Source organism: Pleurodeles waltl, chromosome 3_1 (genome assembly GCF_031143425.1).
Source record: "Pleurodeles waltl isolate 20211129_DDA chromosome 3_1, aPleWal1.hap1.20221129, whole genome shotgun sequence".
Classification (NCBI taxonomy): Eukaryota; Metazoa; Chordata; class Amphibia; order Caudata; family Salamandridae; genus Pleurodeles; species Pleurodeles waltl.
The window spans coordinates 1,785,536,842-1,785,556,587 of record NC_090440.1 but is presented as its reverse complement, the minus strand read 5'-3'; the positions used below and the strand labels follow the sequence as shown (position 1 = coordinate 1,785,556,587).

Sequence of the window (19,746 nt, the reverse complement as noted above, 5' to 3'; positions counted from 1 at the left end):
AGGTGATTATAAACATATGCTAATGTCTTTAGAATAGAGGTAACCATAACTTATCCTTAACAATATTGATCTGATATATGGCATACAGCACTCATATCGCGCACCCACTTTCAGCTATGCAGAGCGGGCACAGGCTTGCGCCCCATCAAGCTTGTCGTGCACAACGGTCGCTTGCTCCACAACATATGGCTTTTAGCTGTGCACAGCAGCCTCTGGCAATAGCCATGCCCTGCACCACTGTGCCTATTGCACATTGCCTTTGGTCATGGGCTGGTAGTACTGAGTGCAAAGCATGGGCGGTGGTGAGGCCCTGGGCCAGCACCAGTGCACAAGGCTCAACGTGCATGACCTGTGTGGAGCAGGCACTGGGATTGGGCCTGGTTCCAGATCGAAGCCTGTGCCAGCCGCCCTGTGGTTAGCTCACAAACAAAACTTAACAAGAGACTAGGTTAAATAGCTGACTAATTATTTTGTAGCTGGGTTAAACAATGGTGGGGGAGGAGAGTAAATAGAAATGTGGTGCTTCTGGGAAGCTTTACAGCTGCTGCTTTCATTAGCTGGCAAGACCAACTGTGTATTGCACACTTATTTCTGAAATCCATGTGCGATTGGCTGGTCACAAGTTCAAATTGTAGTATGGATTCATATCATGTTTCCTTTTATTACGTATTGTAGCCTCAATGACTACGGAGGAGGCCAGTTCCAGTGTCAGGGTTCATTTGCAGTGGGACAGACTCTATGTCAAGGTCCTGTGCAGTAGGCTGTGATACTAGTGATAGTATATTGTAGTCTCAGTGTCCGGGGCACTGTTTGGCGATGTAGTCTCAGTGATAAAGGACTTTTGCCTTATGGAAATCCTTGTGCTCTGGGGCCTCTGCAGAAGGTGTTCTCTATGTGATGGGCCTACAAAGTATGGTGTTTTCTGAGTCAGGGGCCGTATACATACCAGCATCTACTTGTGGATGCCGTGAAGTAACACAGACTCATCCTCATGGGGACCATCCACTAGTGCAGTAATGTGGTATCACCCGGGTTTATGTAATGGTGTTTCAGTGGCATAGGAGACTTTGCAGCAGTACCGGTTTTCAATGTTGTGGTCTCATAGTGTAGTAAGATTTAATTATGCTAACACATGCAAATACAAACGTGCACAAGTGAACATCGTCCATTTGTGCCTTGTGCCTGTTCGACCTGGCTTCTGCATCTCCTATGCCTGCGCTAATTTTTTATTTCCCAAGCTTGTGGTGCATGTGTTAGCACACAGACATAGTAGCTATGCCACTGCATGCTTAATTGTTATGCGCAGAACTGCCATCCTTGCATGATGGGCTCTGGCAGATGAATCAGTGGTGGAGACCTCATCTAACTAGAGCAGGTCATCCACCTGCCACTGGAAACTTACCGGAAGCCTCACTTCTAAAGGGGGCGGGCTAGTTCTGGATTGGAGAAGCGGGAGTCATTATTTTTATGGCAGAGCTCCCGCAAACCAGAAATGATCCCATTTCCAAATACCTCACATTGTTTATTAGTTTAATGTGCTAGCACAGGTGTTTTACTAAAAATTATTAATGAGTGTTCATGTATTCTGAGTAATGGATTTGCATAGAAAATGTAATAACATAGAAAAATAATGCACACGTTTGAAAATGTGATCACGATGGGTGGTCACCAATGTTCACGAAGTGTACTTATTAATAGTTTATTAATATGAAATGTTCAGTATATGTTTGACTAATGTAGTAATATGCCATATTAAGGGTTATGCATTATGTATTTGTTTTATTAATTGTAGGCTTTAACTTAGAGGAGGTCTTGGCCTAGTTGCCCGGCCTCATGACAAGCTGTATTTCTTAACATTTAATAAATGGCTGTCCTAGAGAGTTAAATTGTGATTTTCCATTGTATTGTTTAAATGTGCTTGTAGCGAAAAGTCTTTCTCATGAGAACCAACTGCTAAAAGATGCTGTTCTTGCTAAATGTAACACTATGAGTGTAATGTGTGTAAGACTGCCTTTCTCAGGAGGAGAACAATGGAGACACTGACTGGAGTATGAGCTGCAACAATATTGTTACCTGATGAGCTGAATGATGAGGGCACTGCAGGAGAAAACAATCAGCGACATGTGAACGGAGTAGCGTTAGAATTCATAGATTTGAAGTTTTAGCTTTATTGGACAAAGTGTGAACATGCAATCCCTTGACCAATACGGACTTGAGAAACAGTTTTTGGGAACTGAACTTAACAGGATTGCACTGAAAAGAAGATAACACACCTTTGCGCGTTTGTCGTTGTGCAGAAGCCATTCTCTCTATTCTTCTTGAGGGTTTACCTCTATTCTTTCAAATTGCTTAAAGACTTCGCGTTTCTGAACTTTTATGCTGAATCCTGATGCCTTGAGGACCCAACTGATGTCCTGATGACGAAGACTATCTTAGCTTGCCAATCCAATTGAGGAGTGGTATTATTGTACCCATGTGTTTGTTATGCTTATTTGCTTTTTCTTTCTAGCTACCAACCGCACTGTTTTAATAGAGCCATAGTTAGATGTTTTCCAAATTTGTGTTACTAAATTGTTTTGCATGAAGCCCAACATGCTGATGCTAATCTGATGTTAGATAAGGATCCTCACTAATGAAAATCTGCCAATAGGGAATAACGTTAGATGAATTTCTCTGCTGAACCTAAATGTATGTGATATTATTTGCGCAATTGTTCTTGTTATTGATTTGCACTGTAACAACAGAATGTGTAGTAGTTCAAGCTTTCGCTAGATTGCGTTTCTTTTGCAGATTTGGACAGCCAGTGTTGTTTCTGTATGTTTACCATTTGATTTTGAGATGAACTTAAGTGACATTAGCATTGTTGATATAGGGAAATAAATATTCTAACTTTTACTAAAGGTATGGGTATTCGTGCCTGAAAGGTTATGGTGTGTGACGATTACTGACTCTATTGATTATTAATGCTATTAATTATCATTGATTATTGTTGTTACTGATTGATTATTGATCTGCGTGTACAAGAGCTATGGTGGAAACATCTTAATTATGAGTCAAAAGGTTAATTGACCTATTCGCATCCCCTTGTGAGTTTACTTATTAAGGTCAGATGCGCTAACAAATGTTATATCTATCATGTAAAATAATGTGTATTGCAGCAATGCAACCCTCCAGTGATGTACACCTTTTGAATCATCTCTCCACCTATGACCGATGCCCATCGCTTGAACGTGGTGAAGAAGGTGTGACAAATGTCATTGTGCCGTGTCATTAAATGAATTACATTAGGCAACTACAAGAAAGAATCGGGGACAATGCATGTGTTTCAATTACCTACAGAATTGGAGGACTGTAAAATCGGTTTGGGAAGAGCAACGTCTAAATGGAAAGACATCTTTCAGAAATTAGAATTGGTCCTGCAAAGATCAGAGATGTATGTAACTGGTTAAAAAACAAAAATGAATTCACCTGGTTCCAAAGACTCAACCAACTCGTGGGTTTAGAGTTCATCTGATAATACATGTATTGTCATAAAAACAAACTGATTAGAAAATGTTGTCGATCTCAGGGTTTCTGGTGTGCTTAGAGTACAGAGACTGAAGTCACTGATGGCAGCAGCACAGGTAGGTGACGTGCAGATGTTTGACCTAACGAAGTTTAAAACTAAAGGCACACTGGGGACAGTGGTCCACAAGGCCAGACTGCCTATTCTTTCACTCTGGCGTTATCCTGGAGACAGACTGCACGCTAGTGGGCAGGTTTCAGAGGAGGCAGCAGGGGCGTAACAAAGGCTCGCGCAGCATCCACGGCAGGGGGGAGGGAGGGCCCCCTCTCGGCAGAGCACCTGGCCTGAATGAGTCCGGAGGGGTGGGGGTCCTCCATGTTTTGTGGGGGCAGGTGGTGCTTTCAGTCTCATTACACCACTGGGAAGCAGGACTGACAGCCAATGTGAGCCTGGCCGGAAGATTTGTGTCATGGCGATTTAGGTTTCTCGTCCTGCCCTGAATGTCCCAGACGTCTCCTGCACGAGAAAAAAAACACCTAATACATACAAAATCACAATCTCTGTGCATACTAAAATGTGCTCAGGCGGTAATAAATAGAATTTCGGTCCAACTCCCCCTATTACAGGCAATAATTCAGAAACATTCATTTTACTTTTTATCCATATCGGAGGCTGCCGCGTAGTGCAGTGCGGTGCGTCCCCAGTCATCGGCCTCGTTAATGTTGGCCCCAGTCTTCACCAGCGCCTCGATGCAGTGGAAGTGGCAATTGGCAGCAGCATAGTGTAAAGGCGTCCTGCAAAACAACAAACCGGTTATTTTTTTGAGTCAGCAGGCAGCCGACAAATAGGAGTAACTGAACAACCCTTTGCCAGAGCCGGCGGCGCAGACTGAGTATGTGCTGGACTTGAACTGCACCAATTGACAGCGCGGAGTAAACAAGCCTGACTTACTGCAGATGGGTTTGTGTGGACTTCCCAACAAAATAACAACAAGCATTTGCAATGCAAGGGTCTCGCATTTGCTCGAGTTAGAGCTACTAGCGTTGTGAACTCCTAACCAGACTTTTCTTGCCACATACATTGAAAATGAAAAGTAAAACAGTTTCACATGAGCGAGCCGATTCACAGCGCTACGGCCGCCATGAGCATCAGCGTGAAGAGAGACAAAAGGAAAAAGAAGTTTGCTCGCAGTCAAACGTATTGGTAAAAAGTGCAATTAGCCAAATAAAAGGGGCGATGGCCAAGGCGGTAAAAAAAATCTCCCCAAGGAGGGACAAACGTAAACCATTTAGCAATGTCGCCAGAGGATTTTGAAGGGCAAGCCTGTAAATGAGTGATAGTGATAGGCGTGAAGTGGGCGTGGTTAAAAGCCCAGATACATACCAACAGGTCGAAAAAGCAGCGCTTGCGCGCTGCCATGCTCGACCTAAAAACGGAGGCAAATAAGATACTTTACATCACTATTTGCAAATACATTTGTTAATGATATACGTCTGGACCAATCACTCAAGACGTTATTTTAAGTAGTGCCACACAAATGCGACTCTCCCCGTTCATTTAGAGTTCACCCACCCCAACACACTTTTGATAATACGGTTGCAAAACGGGGCATTTTTTTAGCTACAGTCTATGTTATGGAGACATAGCAGTTCAGACAACTGACAAGTTACACTAACTACACAGGATTCCGTTTAAAGAACATTCACACATTTTGTTATGAAATGTGTTTCATTTTGTAAAAAAAGGAAAATACATTTTTCAAATAAAAAAGTAATACTTTTCTTGAAAAAAAAACTTTTTGGTCTTGAAGTACCAGCTTTTCATTTTTAGTAAATGCATGTTTGGTGCCCAATCATTGATTTTTAAGTTTTACATATAATGCTGCCACACATCCTGCCTTGCATGCCTGTAGATCAGTGGCTCTTAACATTTTGACTCCTGCGGACCCCTACCTAGTCATTACTGGAATCCTTGAATCCCCACTAATTCATTGTTGGAATCAGAGTACCTACACTGAGTCATTATTGGAAGTTAGGGACCCTGGCGAAAGCAACTGTGATGATTTGAATCACAAAACAATACACAAAAATACAGACACAAGCATTCATCAAACACATTATTAAATAATTCAGTTAACAAACAAACATTAAAAAAAACAAAATTTTAATTTCAATAGGAAGGTTGGAGCTTTTCTAAATTCAATTGAGACCACTCATTCTAAATAGTATACTCTGTTTGATGCACTTGCACTGCTCCCACAAACCAATTTCAGGATAAAAACTCAATTTTTAGCCTCCAATTTCAAATTTACAGCAAGTTCTGAATTTTCCAATTTACATTTTATTTCTTTATTTATATAGACTTTATTAGTAACCCAAAGCAGCAAAAAGGAAGGCAAGCATTCAAAAACTTGCTCAGATGGGCTCCTGGCAGCATGCCCATCTCTGCAGGTGGGATAGCTACCGGAGTCCTCCACATTGTGGCTGCCTTCCAGGATGATGGGCAGAGGAAACAGATGACTGAGGAGATGCCAGGGACAAGCAGCCAGAATGTAAATAATGCAGAAAACTGTCCTGTTCCCTCCGCCCTCTCATCACTGAAACCTGTGAAAGGCTTGAAATATCAGAAACAGCACAGGAACAGAGCCGGTGGAGTTGAATAATGTAAAATGTCTGCTAACATCGTATTCTGAGTATTAATACGTCAGGCTTAACTTTTGCTGGAGGAAGGGGAACAGGGATATCTATTGGAGAATGATGCAGTATATGATTTCAATAAGGAGGGTGATGGTGTGATTGGGGAAAAATAGCAAACTGGTAAAAGTAAAAAAAAAAACATCATCATCCCGAATCTTACCCTCAAAGTCACCACCTCCACAGGGGAAAAACTGACTTTGGATCAACAACTAGGCGCTAGCACTGAAAGATCCCTTAACAGAAGGAAGGTAGGTAATGCAGTACTAGATAAAAGTGAGAAATTTAAATCAGGCAGACGTTCTAAGGTCTCTCAATTTTTGGAGCTTGGACACTGGTACGTTAAGACACATAACCAGTGGGAAAACTGTGCTGGTTTCCTCCTGAAATATTTCAGGGGAGAGCAAAGGCGTTAGGTCTCGAAACCCAGAATCAAAGGAGGGAATCCCTAAGGCATTTTACTCTATCCCTCTTTGTAAGAAATTGGGTTGTTGGTTGATTGGGGTAAAAGCTCTATGAGGGACTAATGTAGGTACTTAGTGCCCGCTGAACTGACCATAGATCTCACTCATTGGGAGAGGTCTCTTCTTTTCGGTTTCAGGGCAGGAACAGTTCGGCAGCTTTCGTGTTTTTGGGCGGACTGCAGTTCTTTAGGGGCACACGCTCCATCTTGCCCATGTGATGACTTGGCAGGCCAATCCTTCCTGCACTTCATATTTTTTTTGTAAAAGTTTTAACCCTGTCTTTCAGCGTCTCCTTAAACCATTATTACATTCTCCAGGGCTCTGTAAGTGTAGGAAAGCATTATTTTGCTTTTAAACTGTTGTGCTGCTGCTTTTAGAGTTAGTTCGTTCCTCAAAGCTGAAGTCAGATGCAGGAAATTAATGGATGGCTAGCTCCCTGGATGTGGTTTGTTCCTTTACAACGCTATCAAGGAACTGTTCTCATCATTGCGACTGTAGGTTGCATCACTGCTAGATATTGAATTGATAGTTTTATTTTTTAGTAGACTGGGCTGTATTTTTTTCCTGCCCATTCTTTTGGCATGTGTTGTTCTGTACTGGTTTTTATTGTTTGGAGGTTGTGTGTTTTAAGTGGATATTTTAATTATGTTTGTATATCTTTTATGGCCCATCCTGGCCAAATAAAGTTCTTACTGACTGAGGTGTGAGCCCTGGTCAAGCAGCAACCACAACTCTTCTCAGGATGAAGTCACAAGCAACCTTAAAGTAACCTGAGCTCAACTCTTGCGTAGCTTGGCACAGGGCAGTCAGGCTTAACTCAGAGGCTATGTGTAAAGTATTTGTACAATACTAGAAACAGTAACAGTGAAAACACAGCACAAAATAGTCCCACAGTAGAGTTAGAAAAATAGAGTAATGTTTAATAAATAAAACTGACCAAAATGACAAAACTCAAATTGCTTGAACTGAAAATATTCAATGTTGAGATTTTTAGTAAAAATAGTGCCAACTGTGGTTATCTGGTCAAGCTGGACTGGGAGAAAGTCACAAGTTTAGGTCGACTGCGATGGAGCATGGGCTGGCTACAGGGACCCAGTTAGCCCTGCTGAACAGAGTACCTTAAATCCTAGTTTGCTAATCGTTTTGATGCTCCACGTCACACAGCCGAAGTGCGAGACTGCGGTTCAAGGTCCTGTGTCATCCTCAAAGATCTCACTGACAAGGGCTTGTGATGCAAAATCCGGCACATAGGATGAGTCGCACAGTCGGGAAGATGTGTCGGTTCCGAGGAACCGGGATGCTGCAATGCGAAGCCCGGAACATCATGGATGCTGCCGGTGACAAGAGGTGCAAGGCCCTGTGCTGGGGATGCATCACACAGCTGCAGTTCCTATGAAGTGATGGCCTGTGATGCAGATCTTTTCAACAGTTACATTCCACGCAGCAGCGGTGAGGCCTCAGTTCTGCTCGGGGGTTGCGCTGCACAGCAGAGGAGATGTGTTGGTTCCACTGGATCCACAGAAGCTGGCAAGCACATTACGCCCACTCTCAAGGGTCCTGGACTGGGGTGGCAGTACTTGGCACGGTAGACCCAAAGATGGCAGAGTCCAAGTGAAGGTGGAGGATTGTTGGAAGCCTGTTATGTCCCTAAGGCTTCAGACCAGGATGCCAGCCAACTAGCCCTTGGAGTCACTCTGGGGTTCTGGGTTCAAGAGAAGCAGCTCCAGTGCTTCTCTCCCGGACAAGAGGGCTGCAGTTCACTAGAGCAGCAGCCCTTCAGAGCAACAATCCAACAAATTGACAGTCCTTTCAGCAGCACAGCTGTCCTTCTTCCTGGCAGAGTACCCACAGGTCCAGATGTGTACTGAAGAGTTGGTGACTGAGTTCCAGTATTTATACCCAGTTGTGCCTTTGAATGGGAAGGAGGCTTCTAGACGTTTCACATTGAAGTCCCCTGGCATCCTGTTGCCTCTGCCCTGGCTCTAGACTAACTACAGTGTAAGTAAGGCTAGATCCACTCCACCCTCCCATCCTGCTAGTGATGGCCCATCCAGGCACACCTAAGCTCTCTATTATATGTGGCTTTCTAGGAGGAATACACAAAGCCTAGCGCTGCCGACTATACCCAGTCATCTACAGACACAAACAACTTTCTAAAAGTGACATTTTCAAAATTGTAATTTAAATTCTGACTTCATCATCAGTTAGGATTTTTCATTACAATTCTAAAGACACAAACATGAACTGGTTAGCTGCTCCCACTTTACTAGGGACTTACAAGTAAATTAAATATGCCGAATAGGGATGAGCCATTGTTACCATATTTTAAGGAGCACACACACTTCCTTTAACACTGGTTAGCCGTGGCAAAGTGTGCAGTGTCCTAACATAAGTAAAAAAGAGATCCGAAAAAATGGAGGTGGAAGGCACAACATTTGAGGGAAGACCACCCTAAGGCAGACAGGTAAAATACTGTTGTCTTGCCAATGTAAATGAGGATACTAGCAGGAATGAGAAGAACAAAATACAAACTGATCCTAGAACAGATAAGGTGTGTTGAAGTTTGGTACAGTTAACTCCTCCCAACAACTTGAAGACAATAAGCTAGCTAATATCGCTCTTTCCCCTATATTGTCAATCATCTGCACCTGCGTTACGGCCTCAAGAGAGCATGACTGTAAAGCATGGTGAAACTGGGAGATCTGACAAGCCTTCTCTGGGGGCTAGCTTTCATCTAATACAACCTCACAAGGAGGGGGCACTTGCCCAGTAGGTTGGCAATTTAAAGACACAGGTTTTGTCAAGAAGTATGCAGAAGCAATTAACATGATGAATGCTCAGGTAATGGATGAAGGTTGAAGGTCAGTTTGATGAGCAAAAAAACGCACATATGGATATCCAATGGATATTGGAAGATATTGAAAACCAACAGTGAAGGAACAATATCAGTATACTAGGAATCAAGGAAAGGGTAGAAGGTGATAATCCTCAACAACTGATAGTCACTTTCTTCCAGCAGATGTTTGCTGGTCTAGCCAGCTGGGATTTTAATTAACACACATTTCCTTTTCATGTTTAAGAGGCAGGTGCTTAAGTGATCCTACAAGCGACATCCAAGCTTAAGATTTGAGAGACGGCCACATTGATTTTGATATCTTTAAACTCAAAGCGAAGCAGCTGCTATAGAGATGGAGAAAGAGTAACGTTATAAAGGAGAAAAATAAAGACAATGACTTAAGCGATTTCGAAAAGAGTTAAATGCAAAATAACTCCTTTAATTTGTGTGTCTGCCATGAGGTATAGAAAACGAGAGGTGATTTTTAAAGGAGTTAAAAAAGGTTACAGTAATATGTTGTGCAGGCTTTTTATTGAAAATAATTGAATAAGGGATAGATACTTAGCAGGCCTAACTCAAAGATTCCTGAGTACATTCCTTGGTAAAAGTGGCATATAAGGGGTTAACCAAAATGTAGTCTGCACATAATGAAACTGTGTAAAATATGGGTTAAAGATATTAGTAAAGGGAATGTTACAGTGGTAGTATTACAGTGTATGGCATTTGTGATTTGCTATCATCTCTAGACCATGCTTCTGTATGAGGCATGTATGAAATGCTATCAGAAGGCTGGTCGAAGTTCATGGGTTATCAGATACTTGGTGACCATTGCAGGGGAGTGAGCCTAAATATGCATATTGTTCTTGTTCACACAAATTATACACTGTCATATTAATATGACTTTTATCTCTCAAGAGATTTATACAGTGCTCATTTAAAAATGTTTCCTTGCATTTTCTCGAATCATAACCCTCCAATAAATTGCCATTCAATCTCCTTCTAGTAATAGAAGATTGAACAAGCAGATGTTTGAATGGGCTGTATTGAGAAACAAGGGGTACCAGGAGTATATAATCGAACAACACAAGGATTTGTTTGTAAAACAAAGTATTTGCCAAATAGCATCTCTTATTATGGTGTAGGATTCCTTAAAAATGTATTTAGGGGGGCAGCTATCAATTATGCTTCAATAAAAATAAAAAAGGTTGGGTTGAAGAGGCAATGAATAAGGTGCTACACTTAGATAATTGGAAACTGAACACCCCAAACTCATCTGCTTAAAAATGAGTGAACAGGACATCTATCTTTGAATGCTCTCATTGAGACATATCAGTGAAACAGCAGCGGCTGCATGTTTATCCCTAAGGGGAAAAGTGTAAGAATATGGCAAAGCAATAGGATACATACTAGTTTAAAGAATTATGGAGGGTAACAATTCAGGGAAGATTGAAAGTATAACATATGACAGTGGGTAAATATTGTATCAACCTGATGATAAATATAAAGTCAAAGGTTTATAGATATTAACACATATTCCCACTGCTTAACACCCAATTAGCCCACCTAACTTTAGAGGTAAAATATGCTGAAGTAAATGTGCACATAGGTTGTGGAAAAAGACTACTTCTGCTATAAGGAGGTAGAAGGTAAGGCTTTTTTCACGTAGAAAAATATGCAGATGTGGAGAAAACAAATAAGGCACACTTGCACTTTGGCTAAACTAAACCATACTTATTTTCCAAATAGTTCATATCTGTGGGTTTAGGTTATTGCCTGGAAAGCTAGTGTATTCAGTTAGGGACCCTTCCAAGTAGTTAGGCAGGGTGCAACCACAGCAATGGCTACGTAAAAACTAACTACCTTTTCACAAAATTGTTTATCATTCAGCAGTTGTCTTATGTATGTTCCACTAGCTGTTTTCAACTTTGGAGTCACTATTCAATGACATGCCTCAAAGTTCACAGCTCTGTGCCTTACGCCGCTGACCATGGGCTTTCGCATTGTGGATACTTCCCTTTCATTCTACTAACATTCACTGCTTCATACTCTGCTGAGGGTTTTTTATTTCAAATTTGACGGTTTTGCCTACCTGCCATACTTGTCCTTTTTACTGAAATGTGCTCCACCGCTCTGCAAGAGTTTTACGCATTCCACATTGCTGCAAAATAAGAACATTTGATGAGCAGAGTGAACAGTGTGGGCAAATGCAGAGGAAGTAAGACTAGCTGTTTAAATGTCATAATATTTAGTGGTGATTACAGTACAAAAGGTCAATAAAATGAACCAGACATTCCATGTTATGGAGATAATCCAAGACAACTAGGCATGTTTTGATGTGGGTTATTTTACGGTAATGACTAAGCAGCACTAGAGGTGGATTCAAACTAGAATATGAAGTATCCATGTCAACCTAAGAGGAATTTGTTTTTAAAATGTACCTGTTTGACCCCTTTTTGACCCAATTCACACTCATTCAATGATAATCCCCATTAATTAAAAACCTCCCTTAAACAAGAGAGCACTTTGGGCAATCCCTTGCACAGAGCATAGCAAGTACTGTTCCCCCCATGGATTATGTGGAGGAACCTCTTTTTGCAGCTGATCACAATGTGTGTTGTAGACAAGGAAGGCATTAGAGGGGAGGTTGTGTCAACCATAACAGCTTAGTTTATCTAGTAGTGCCATGGGATTGTAGAGAAACATATGTGATGACAGTGTTTTGGTGAAGCTTGAACTAGGCAATTAGCTTACCAAATAAGTATTTGTGGAGGTATAGAACCTATAGGCTCCTGCAATCTCTACACCGGAAATAAATGGTGGGATATGCCTTTATGTAACTGGGCAATATAATAATCAGTAAGAAGGGTTTTCACTGGGGTAATTGGTTTCACTCACTTTGGCAGGAGTTTGAGCCATTTTTATTTGAATTGCATGTAGCAATTTCCCAATACACCGTATGGCATGCCATGTTCAAACCATTCCTTAGTAGCCAGTAGTTATTGGTGAGCCTAGAACACAAAGTGGGAGTCCCCTGTACTGACTGCTAACTTTGGTGGACATTACATATGCCTTTCTTAACTGAATCTAGGTGTGGCATATGTTTTTGGGAAATTGTATACAACTGTGCCATAGAATAAAAAGAAATTGTTTAGGGGCAATTAGAAATTACTTTAAATGAGATTCAGTGCCTGATTTAGATATTTATGGACTAGTTACTCTGCCACAACGGTGATAGATATCCCGCCCACCAACATCTAAATCCCATTATATCCACTGGGATTTAGTTACTGGCAGACGGGATATCCGTCACGGTTGTGACAGAGTAACTCGTTTGCCAAAAACATAAATCAGGCCCTAAATGTTCTATTTGAATATGTTTGTAGACATGATCTGTTTGATTGTGGGAAATATTGCATCTAGGTAAGTAATTTCACCTTATCAAAGAAAGGCTATTTATAGAGAGCACAGTTGATTTACATGTGAAACTAAGTAACTGCCGATGATACACCTATGATGTAACCATAATATGAAATAATAAGACACAAACTGTGATTAGTATCATTCTTATTTATACATCAATTTGGCTTAATGTTAAGTTACAATAGGAAAAATGTTGTGTTTCTTGTTATCGAATTGTTCATGGCCCTAAGATGCGAAGTGACTCATTTACATGAACTACAACAATAAGAAAGCAACTGAATCATAAAAACGTAAGTAGTAAAAGACTGATCATGAGCTTTTTATTTAAATACTAACAATAATTTTGCATTCACAATTCTTTTAATCGAATCATGGATTTTAAATAATAGCCAAGAACTCTTTCAAGAAGTCGATTACAGTTTTTATATTTCTGAATTAGAGCATGCATACTTGGCATAGCGGGATTATTACAAATTCTATAGTTGACTTGGTGGGCCTCAAAGGCTGGCCACGTGATAATAGCAGTAAATGTGAGCAACCAACACAATCTGTATGCTAAGCAGTCTTCCTAAAGTAAATGGCTTATGTTGTAATGTACAGTAATTGGTTCAGTGTACTTCAATCTCTAAAAAGATGCAAAACAGGTGATTTATTTTGAGCTATGACTGGAACTATAGGAGATAAAATGATCAATATAATTGTATATACGGATAATTCCAATTAATTTTCAAAAAATGAAACTGTATTTCTGTTTATTCAACTGAAGTGAATGACAAAATTGGAATGGGGAATACAATTTGAATTACAATTACAAATAAGAATTACAGTTACAAATGGATTCAGATTAAAGCATTAGCAAATTTGGAACTTCCACCAGGAAGAGTGGTGTCCATTGCTCTGCAAATTGCTGGTACCTCTATTACTCATGATTGGAGGAGTGGGTAGACCTATGCAATATGGCAAACAGAAAAATACGGTAATTATCATTGTACTCACCCTCCTGCAGCAGCGGCATGTAGACATGTTCTCCCATAGTTATCTGGTGTGTCTATTTCAAAGCCTGCAGACAGCACGTGCTCATTATTAAACGAGGGCACTATGCTATACTTTTGTCCTATTTAGATCACAAGAAATATTGCAGAGACGGAAAAATCTGTTAGTATTAAACCCAGAAGGCAAGCACCGTGGTTAGCAAAGCAGTTACCATGGAAAAAGACAGAAGCTTCTCAAGCTTGGCAGCTCGATAATAGGAATTGTAAAGCCAGTGATACATCTATTTTTAAAAATGGCATGTTTGCTATGATGCATTTGACATCATGCAACACATATTTATTTTCAGAATATGCCAAACAGTGATCTGACACAAAACAAAACACGAAGCTACATTAAGGAAAATAAACACCACCCAAAGCAAATCTTTACTGTGATTTCATCAGCCGCAGCTTGTCCTTTGGGGCTGAGGGGCCACACCCAACACCCACCGTTAGCCCCTCAAGAAGAGTGTCTCTCAGGATGAGCAAAGGTCAGCCTGACAGACACTTCATTTTCAGATCAGGCAGCCAGCAAATAGACATGACCTATTTGCGCAGGCTTCCGGCTGCCTGAGCTGAACTTTGCTGGGCTGAAGAAGTCACAGCCCTGTGAGCGTGATCTCGTCAGCCTAGCAAAGGTGCCTCAAGACCCTCCCCCTCATTATGAGGTGGGACATCACAGATTGCTTCAGACCTGGGTGTTTCAGTTTTAAGGCCTGAAGAGCTTAGGGCTGAATGTCAATCAGTGACACCTCGTCACAGAGTGGAGTAGGGTCTGCAGACTCACTGACCCCATCCCAGTCTGTGACGAGTTGGGACTGCTGCCTTCCCTCATTGGCTGACCTTAGGATATAATATTTGATAATGAGTGTTGTGAATGGATGTGTGGAAGGGGCCCTCACCCATCGGGGGCCAAATACGCTGGGCATGCCACACCGGGATCTCAGGCCGAACTCTCCTGTTTGGAGGTGCACACAGCGCAGCCCGGAAGCACTTGGGTGCTTCCAGGTTGCGGGTCGTGATGACGCATTCATTAAAAGGGGGGAGCGGGCAGCGAGTGGATCTTTTTCAACGCCGCTCATCGACTGGTTTCTGCCTGCACTCCTACAAGGCATGACGAGGAGTGAATTTTTTCCTGTTTTTTTTCTTTTCTTGCAGGTTACGAGGAGCTTCAGCTGATCGTCGTGGGATCAACCGTGACGTTCCGCTCGCACACTCTGCAACCATCACGAGCAGCCCAGCGGACGCCTCACTGGGAGCCGTACGGGTTAGAGCCAAGCTCACCCGCCCAGGTACATCTCAGTGGCGGCTCTGGTGGGGGCCCTGGTGCTGCAGGTGAGGTTACACAGGAGTAGGGGAGAAGGGGGGTTTGTTAGTGTGGGTTTTTCCCTTGTGAGGGTGGCAAGCTTTATTAATTCTTGTTAACCCACTGGTGGTTTACATTGCTTTAGTTGATAAGGTTAACTTGGGGTTGCCCACAACTGCCCCCACTCCTCCTTGTTTTGGGTTGTTTTTTTTCTACATTAGCTGTGTGTTTTAACTGGTAGCGGAGGCTTTTGATAGGCGATTTGGTGTTCTTCGGTTTACAGTAAGCTTCATTAATTATTGTTAACCCATTGGTGTCTTACACAGCTTAAGTTGGGAAGGCTAACTTGATGTTGCCCACCCTTCCCCCACAGTCCATCCTTGTTTTGAGTCAGGTTTTGTGCGTTTGCTGTGTGGTCTAACTGGCAGTGGAGGATTACAGAGGTTCTCACACCATGGCAGATAGTGCAAATAGGGGGGAAAGCAGTCACGCATTGAGGAACTGCTTGAAGCTCTAATGCTGCGAATGGACGCAATGGACCAGGCCATAGCATCATTGAGGGCTCAGCATGCCATCTCCAGTGATCAGGCAGTAAGGCCAAGACGAGCAGGAGTGCCCCCTTAGGAATCATTTCCCGCAGTCCCAAAGAGGGTTCAGGGACAAAGGAAAAGCAAAGGGGCCAGGCCTGAATTGTCAGAGCTGTGACAGTCAGTACCAGGGCAGGTTGGGGTGAACCCAGATAGTTTGGCGGCTCTGTGATTCCACAAGATCAGCAAGCGGTGCCTGTGTTAGAGGGCCCTCTCGCCAGTGTTATGCACAGGATGTGGCAGGAGCCAGTCGGGTCCCCATTCAGACAGCAAACGGGAGTGTAGCAGTGCCAACCACAATTGGCTTGCAAGTAGTGTCCGCAGTTGCAGCCATTAACAGGGGGCTAACGCAACAGGATGTGTTTGGGCATCTGGCATCCATACTACCGTGGATGCCAGAGATGGGAATGCTGTCCCCATCTTTGGTTAGTGGTCCATTGGCAGGGTCATGTGGGGAAGACGTGATGGAGGAGGCACAGCGCTTGGTTTCCCACCTTAACACCTCAAAAGGCGGTCCAGGGTCTCAAGGGGGGCATTAAGGTAAGCGAGCGGTGATCGTGTGAAAGACCAATTCACCTGCGCTGGTCTGCGTGGGCACACCGGTGCACGCCATAGCTGCACAAAAACCAGCCAAGGTGTCAGCAGAGGCAAGAACATCTGTGGCATTTTCGTCTATTCAGACAACGCCGGATTCAGGTACGCGTCACTTGTCTCCTCTGTTGGATCTTGGCGACATCTGTCTGGGGTTGCATGTGCCGATGGAGGTTAAGGAAAAGATTTTAAAGGCACGTACATTAAAATTTTTGATCTATTGGGTGACAGATCGGAGAAGGATGAGGTTAAGCGTTGTAAAGAGTGTGCGCACTCAAGGGAGTGTGGACACTGGCCTCACAAGAGGAAGTTAATTCAACCCTGCAGGTGGGGCTGGCGGGAAGGGAGAATGACAAGGGGTGCGGGGTTGTGAGAGGTTACTGACATCTGGTCCCTAGGGCCAACCACTCGCGCATGCGCAGAGACTTGAAGCTAGCACAGGCCCGGGGAGGCGGCGAGCGGGTGAAGAGGTAGAGCACAAGAGTCTGTGGGTACAGGGGGTGCCCGAAGTAGGCATCCTGGCGGGCAGGAGAGCCGCCTCCACATGGTTTACATGCAACTGAAAGTGTTTGGAGGAGGGGATGGAGCAATCCAATCCCATATGGAGATACTACTCCTGGGACCTTAAAGCCAGAGGGCCAGGGAAATTGTGGCTCACTAGACAGTCATGATTTCATCCGCAGTCATTGGTATTTGATATTTTGGATGTGCAGGAACTGATTCAGACAGTGGCAGGAGTTTTTTGATGTATTAGCAGACTTTGTTAAGACTAGGCATCTTTAAAATGTACATGCTGTGTAAATAATATGGGGTTACTGCGTAAAAGTTTTGTTGACTGAATTTTGTTTTTATTAGAATAAAAATACGGCCGGGACTTCACGACTCCCAATTCCAATGAATTTATTGAAGGTGAGGTATTGCCATGCTGGGTGTGACCTGAAGTGAGGGGGGTGATCTTGCTGGGGGCCAAATGGGATGGGGGGTTCATGCAACAGGCCTCAGCGATGCCAGCCCATATGTGTGTGTGCATGTATGAATGAATGAGTGTGTGTGCATGTGTGCCTGTGAGTCCCGCCCAACCCCCCTCTCCTCACTGTTTTTAATACACCATAAACCTTCTAGTTGCATAGATCTCACATGACTCTTTTTCTACACATTCTACCCATATTTTTAGTAAAGTATGACAACTTTTGTTCTGCGGCCCTGTAAAATGGTCATGAAGCCCAATGCGTTTCATTTCAGGGTATAATTTGGGCAACATTTCAATGTCCAAATGTCCTCATTTCACCATTAGAAAGGTGTGATTTAGGCCTTGGCATAGTTAGCCACTGTGATTCCTGTGTGGTTATGTGCAGAAAATACATAAACTGCTTTTTGTAGCTTGTTGGTTGGGTCTTTTATCAGCTTCTCTTTGTTAACATGCAGTGGTAGCCTTGAATCAACACATTGGTTAAGTAAAATGTTCCATAGTTGAGCTCAAAGTCATAGCATGTCACTTCCTGTAACATCACAGGGGTTAAGGGGAGCTCTAAATCACTATCACTCCCGCAAATTCAGTGCAAGGAAGCACCAGCGTTTGGCAGGATGCTACCTATTCAGCCGTGAAATGTTGTATGAACAGAGGTATCATACTGAATTAGGAAGGAAGAGCTAGCCTGTTTCAACATTTTGGTTGCCCTTCCAAAGTATGAGCCAATGCAGTTTTGTTCATTTGGCTAACATACTCACAGAAGCACGGCTTCAGCAAATCAAGAAATCTTAGGGTGGTGCATTATGCTGACAAATCATACAAGATTACAATGGTGTTTAGGCCAGATAAGTACACTCTTCGGTACTGGAAAACATATCCTATGAAAGTGATGCTTATAGTTTGCGGCTAAACTGAAGGTTACATGTAATGAGAGCTCCAATTGTTTCCAATAAAGCAGCCTTTCCCACGCACACAAGAGCATAACAAGGGGTCCTTCGCCAACAGAGCTCCGCTATCTGCCGTGTAGAGCTGCCAAGGTAAAAAGGAGCCAGAGGGCTTCAGCCTTCGACAGTAGATGATGCGCCAAATTAACAAAATGCCTTAAGGAGAGCCACCCACGACCCCGCATGCCAAAACACAAAGATCCCACAAAACCAACAAACCCAGCCTCCTGCTGACCAATACTGCAGAGGATACCACTGCGGCTCGGAAGCAAAGCTCATTAACAAAATTAGATTCAGCTGTGTGCTGGATTCACCTACCTGATGACAACAATTTCCTGCAGCAGTCTGAGTGCGCGTTTAACGCTGCTAAGTGCAAGGGGAACATGCTATGGATTCCGCATCTGAAACACACAAAAGGACAAATCACCACCATTAATCAAAGCCAAGGAAATTGGAGCTGCACGTTTCTTATTATAACAATACAGAGCAGAGTACTTTTAGTCTGGTTTCAAACAGACTTTTCAGTGATGTGATGTCAACGCAGAAGTATGACTAGGTGACTTCATGTCACTGACACCCCCCTTTTTGAGAGCAGGGCTTTTCTCTTCGAGATCATTATCACCCTGTATGTTCGACTAGTTGGTTTAATCTACTCAAACTTATACTATGACTTTAAAAAAGCACTATTTTGTCAATAGAAAGGACACAACAAGAAACATGGGATTCCACTAACGTGGAGATTTTCAGCCCATTCTACTAGTAAATGTTCAACTTGAGCCTTCCTTGGTCAGACTTCTATGTCTTCCCACTTGATTGTAGATCAAGGTCTTGCTTCCACCAGAGAAAATAGACTGAAACATTGTCAAAACCATCCCTTGCTTTGGAATTGCAGTTTTATAGGTTTTAGTACTCCAAAAAAGGTGCTGAAGCACTTTTGGTGGACAGGTAAAACACTACGCTGTAGATTTAGGTCTATGATTGAGAGTTCATGTGGTGGGAGCAACGACACACCTCTGTGGTGAAGGCCCTGATGTAGATCTTGGTGAATAGGAATACTCTGTCACAAACGTGATGGCTATCCCCTCCAACGTATTATGATCTCATTATATCCTACGGAGATCTTATCACAGTGAATGGGATATCCGTCACATTTGTGACAAAGTATTCCATTCGCATGAAATCTAAATCAGGCCCCAAGTGTCACTTACGCTGGACGTAGGTGTTACTTACCCCTAAAACTTCTGCAAAAAGTTTTTGTTAAAGAGGCCCATATTTTTAAATATCAGAATCAGTGGAACAAATTGTCCTGTTTACTATATTATGTTAGGCTTCAACCATCATCTTGCCATATGTAAACATTTTCAAATTATAACATTGTAAACAAAAGGAGAGATTTATA

General features: G+C 42.7%; 1 protein-coding gene across 11 annotated transcripts in view; it reads right to left on the bottom strand.

Moving 5' to 3' along the window:
* The window catches only part of ANKRD44 (ankyrin repeat domain 44), a 618,040-nt gene that overhangs the window by 269,065 nt on the left and 329,229 nt on the right, over nt 1-19,746 (bottom strand). For 8 of the 11 annotated variants that reach the window (XM_069225839.1, XM_069225843.1, XM_069225840.1 and 5 more), the window contains 4 exons: nt 18,666-18,748; nt 13,915-14,032; nt 11,588-11,656; nt 4,159-4,299 (listed from right to left, as the gene is read on the bottom strand). In XM_069225839.1, the coding sequence (XP_069081940.1) occupies nt 4,159-4,299; nt 11,588-11,656; nt 13,915-14,032; nt 18,666-18,748 (411 nt within the window). The remainder of the gene's footprint in view (nt 1-4,158; nt 4,300-11,587; nt 11,657-13,914; nt 14,033-18,665; nt 18,749-19,746) is intronic. The other 3 variants (XM_069225845.1, XM_069225836.1, XM_069225837.1) reach the window with 1 other exon arrangement.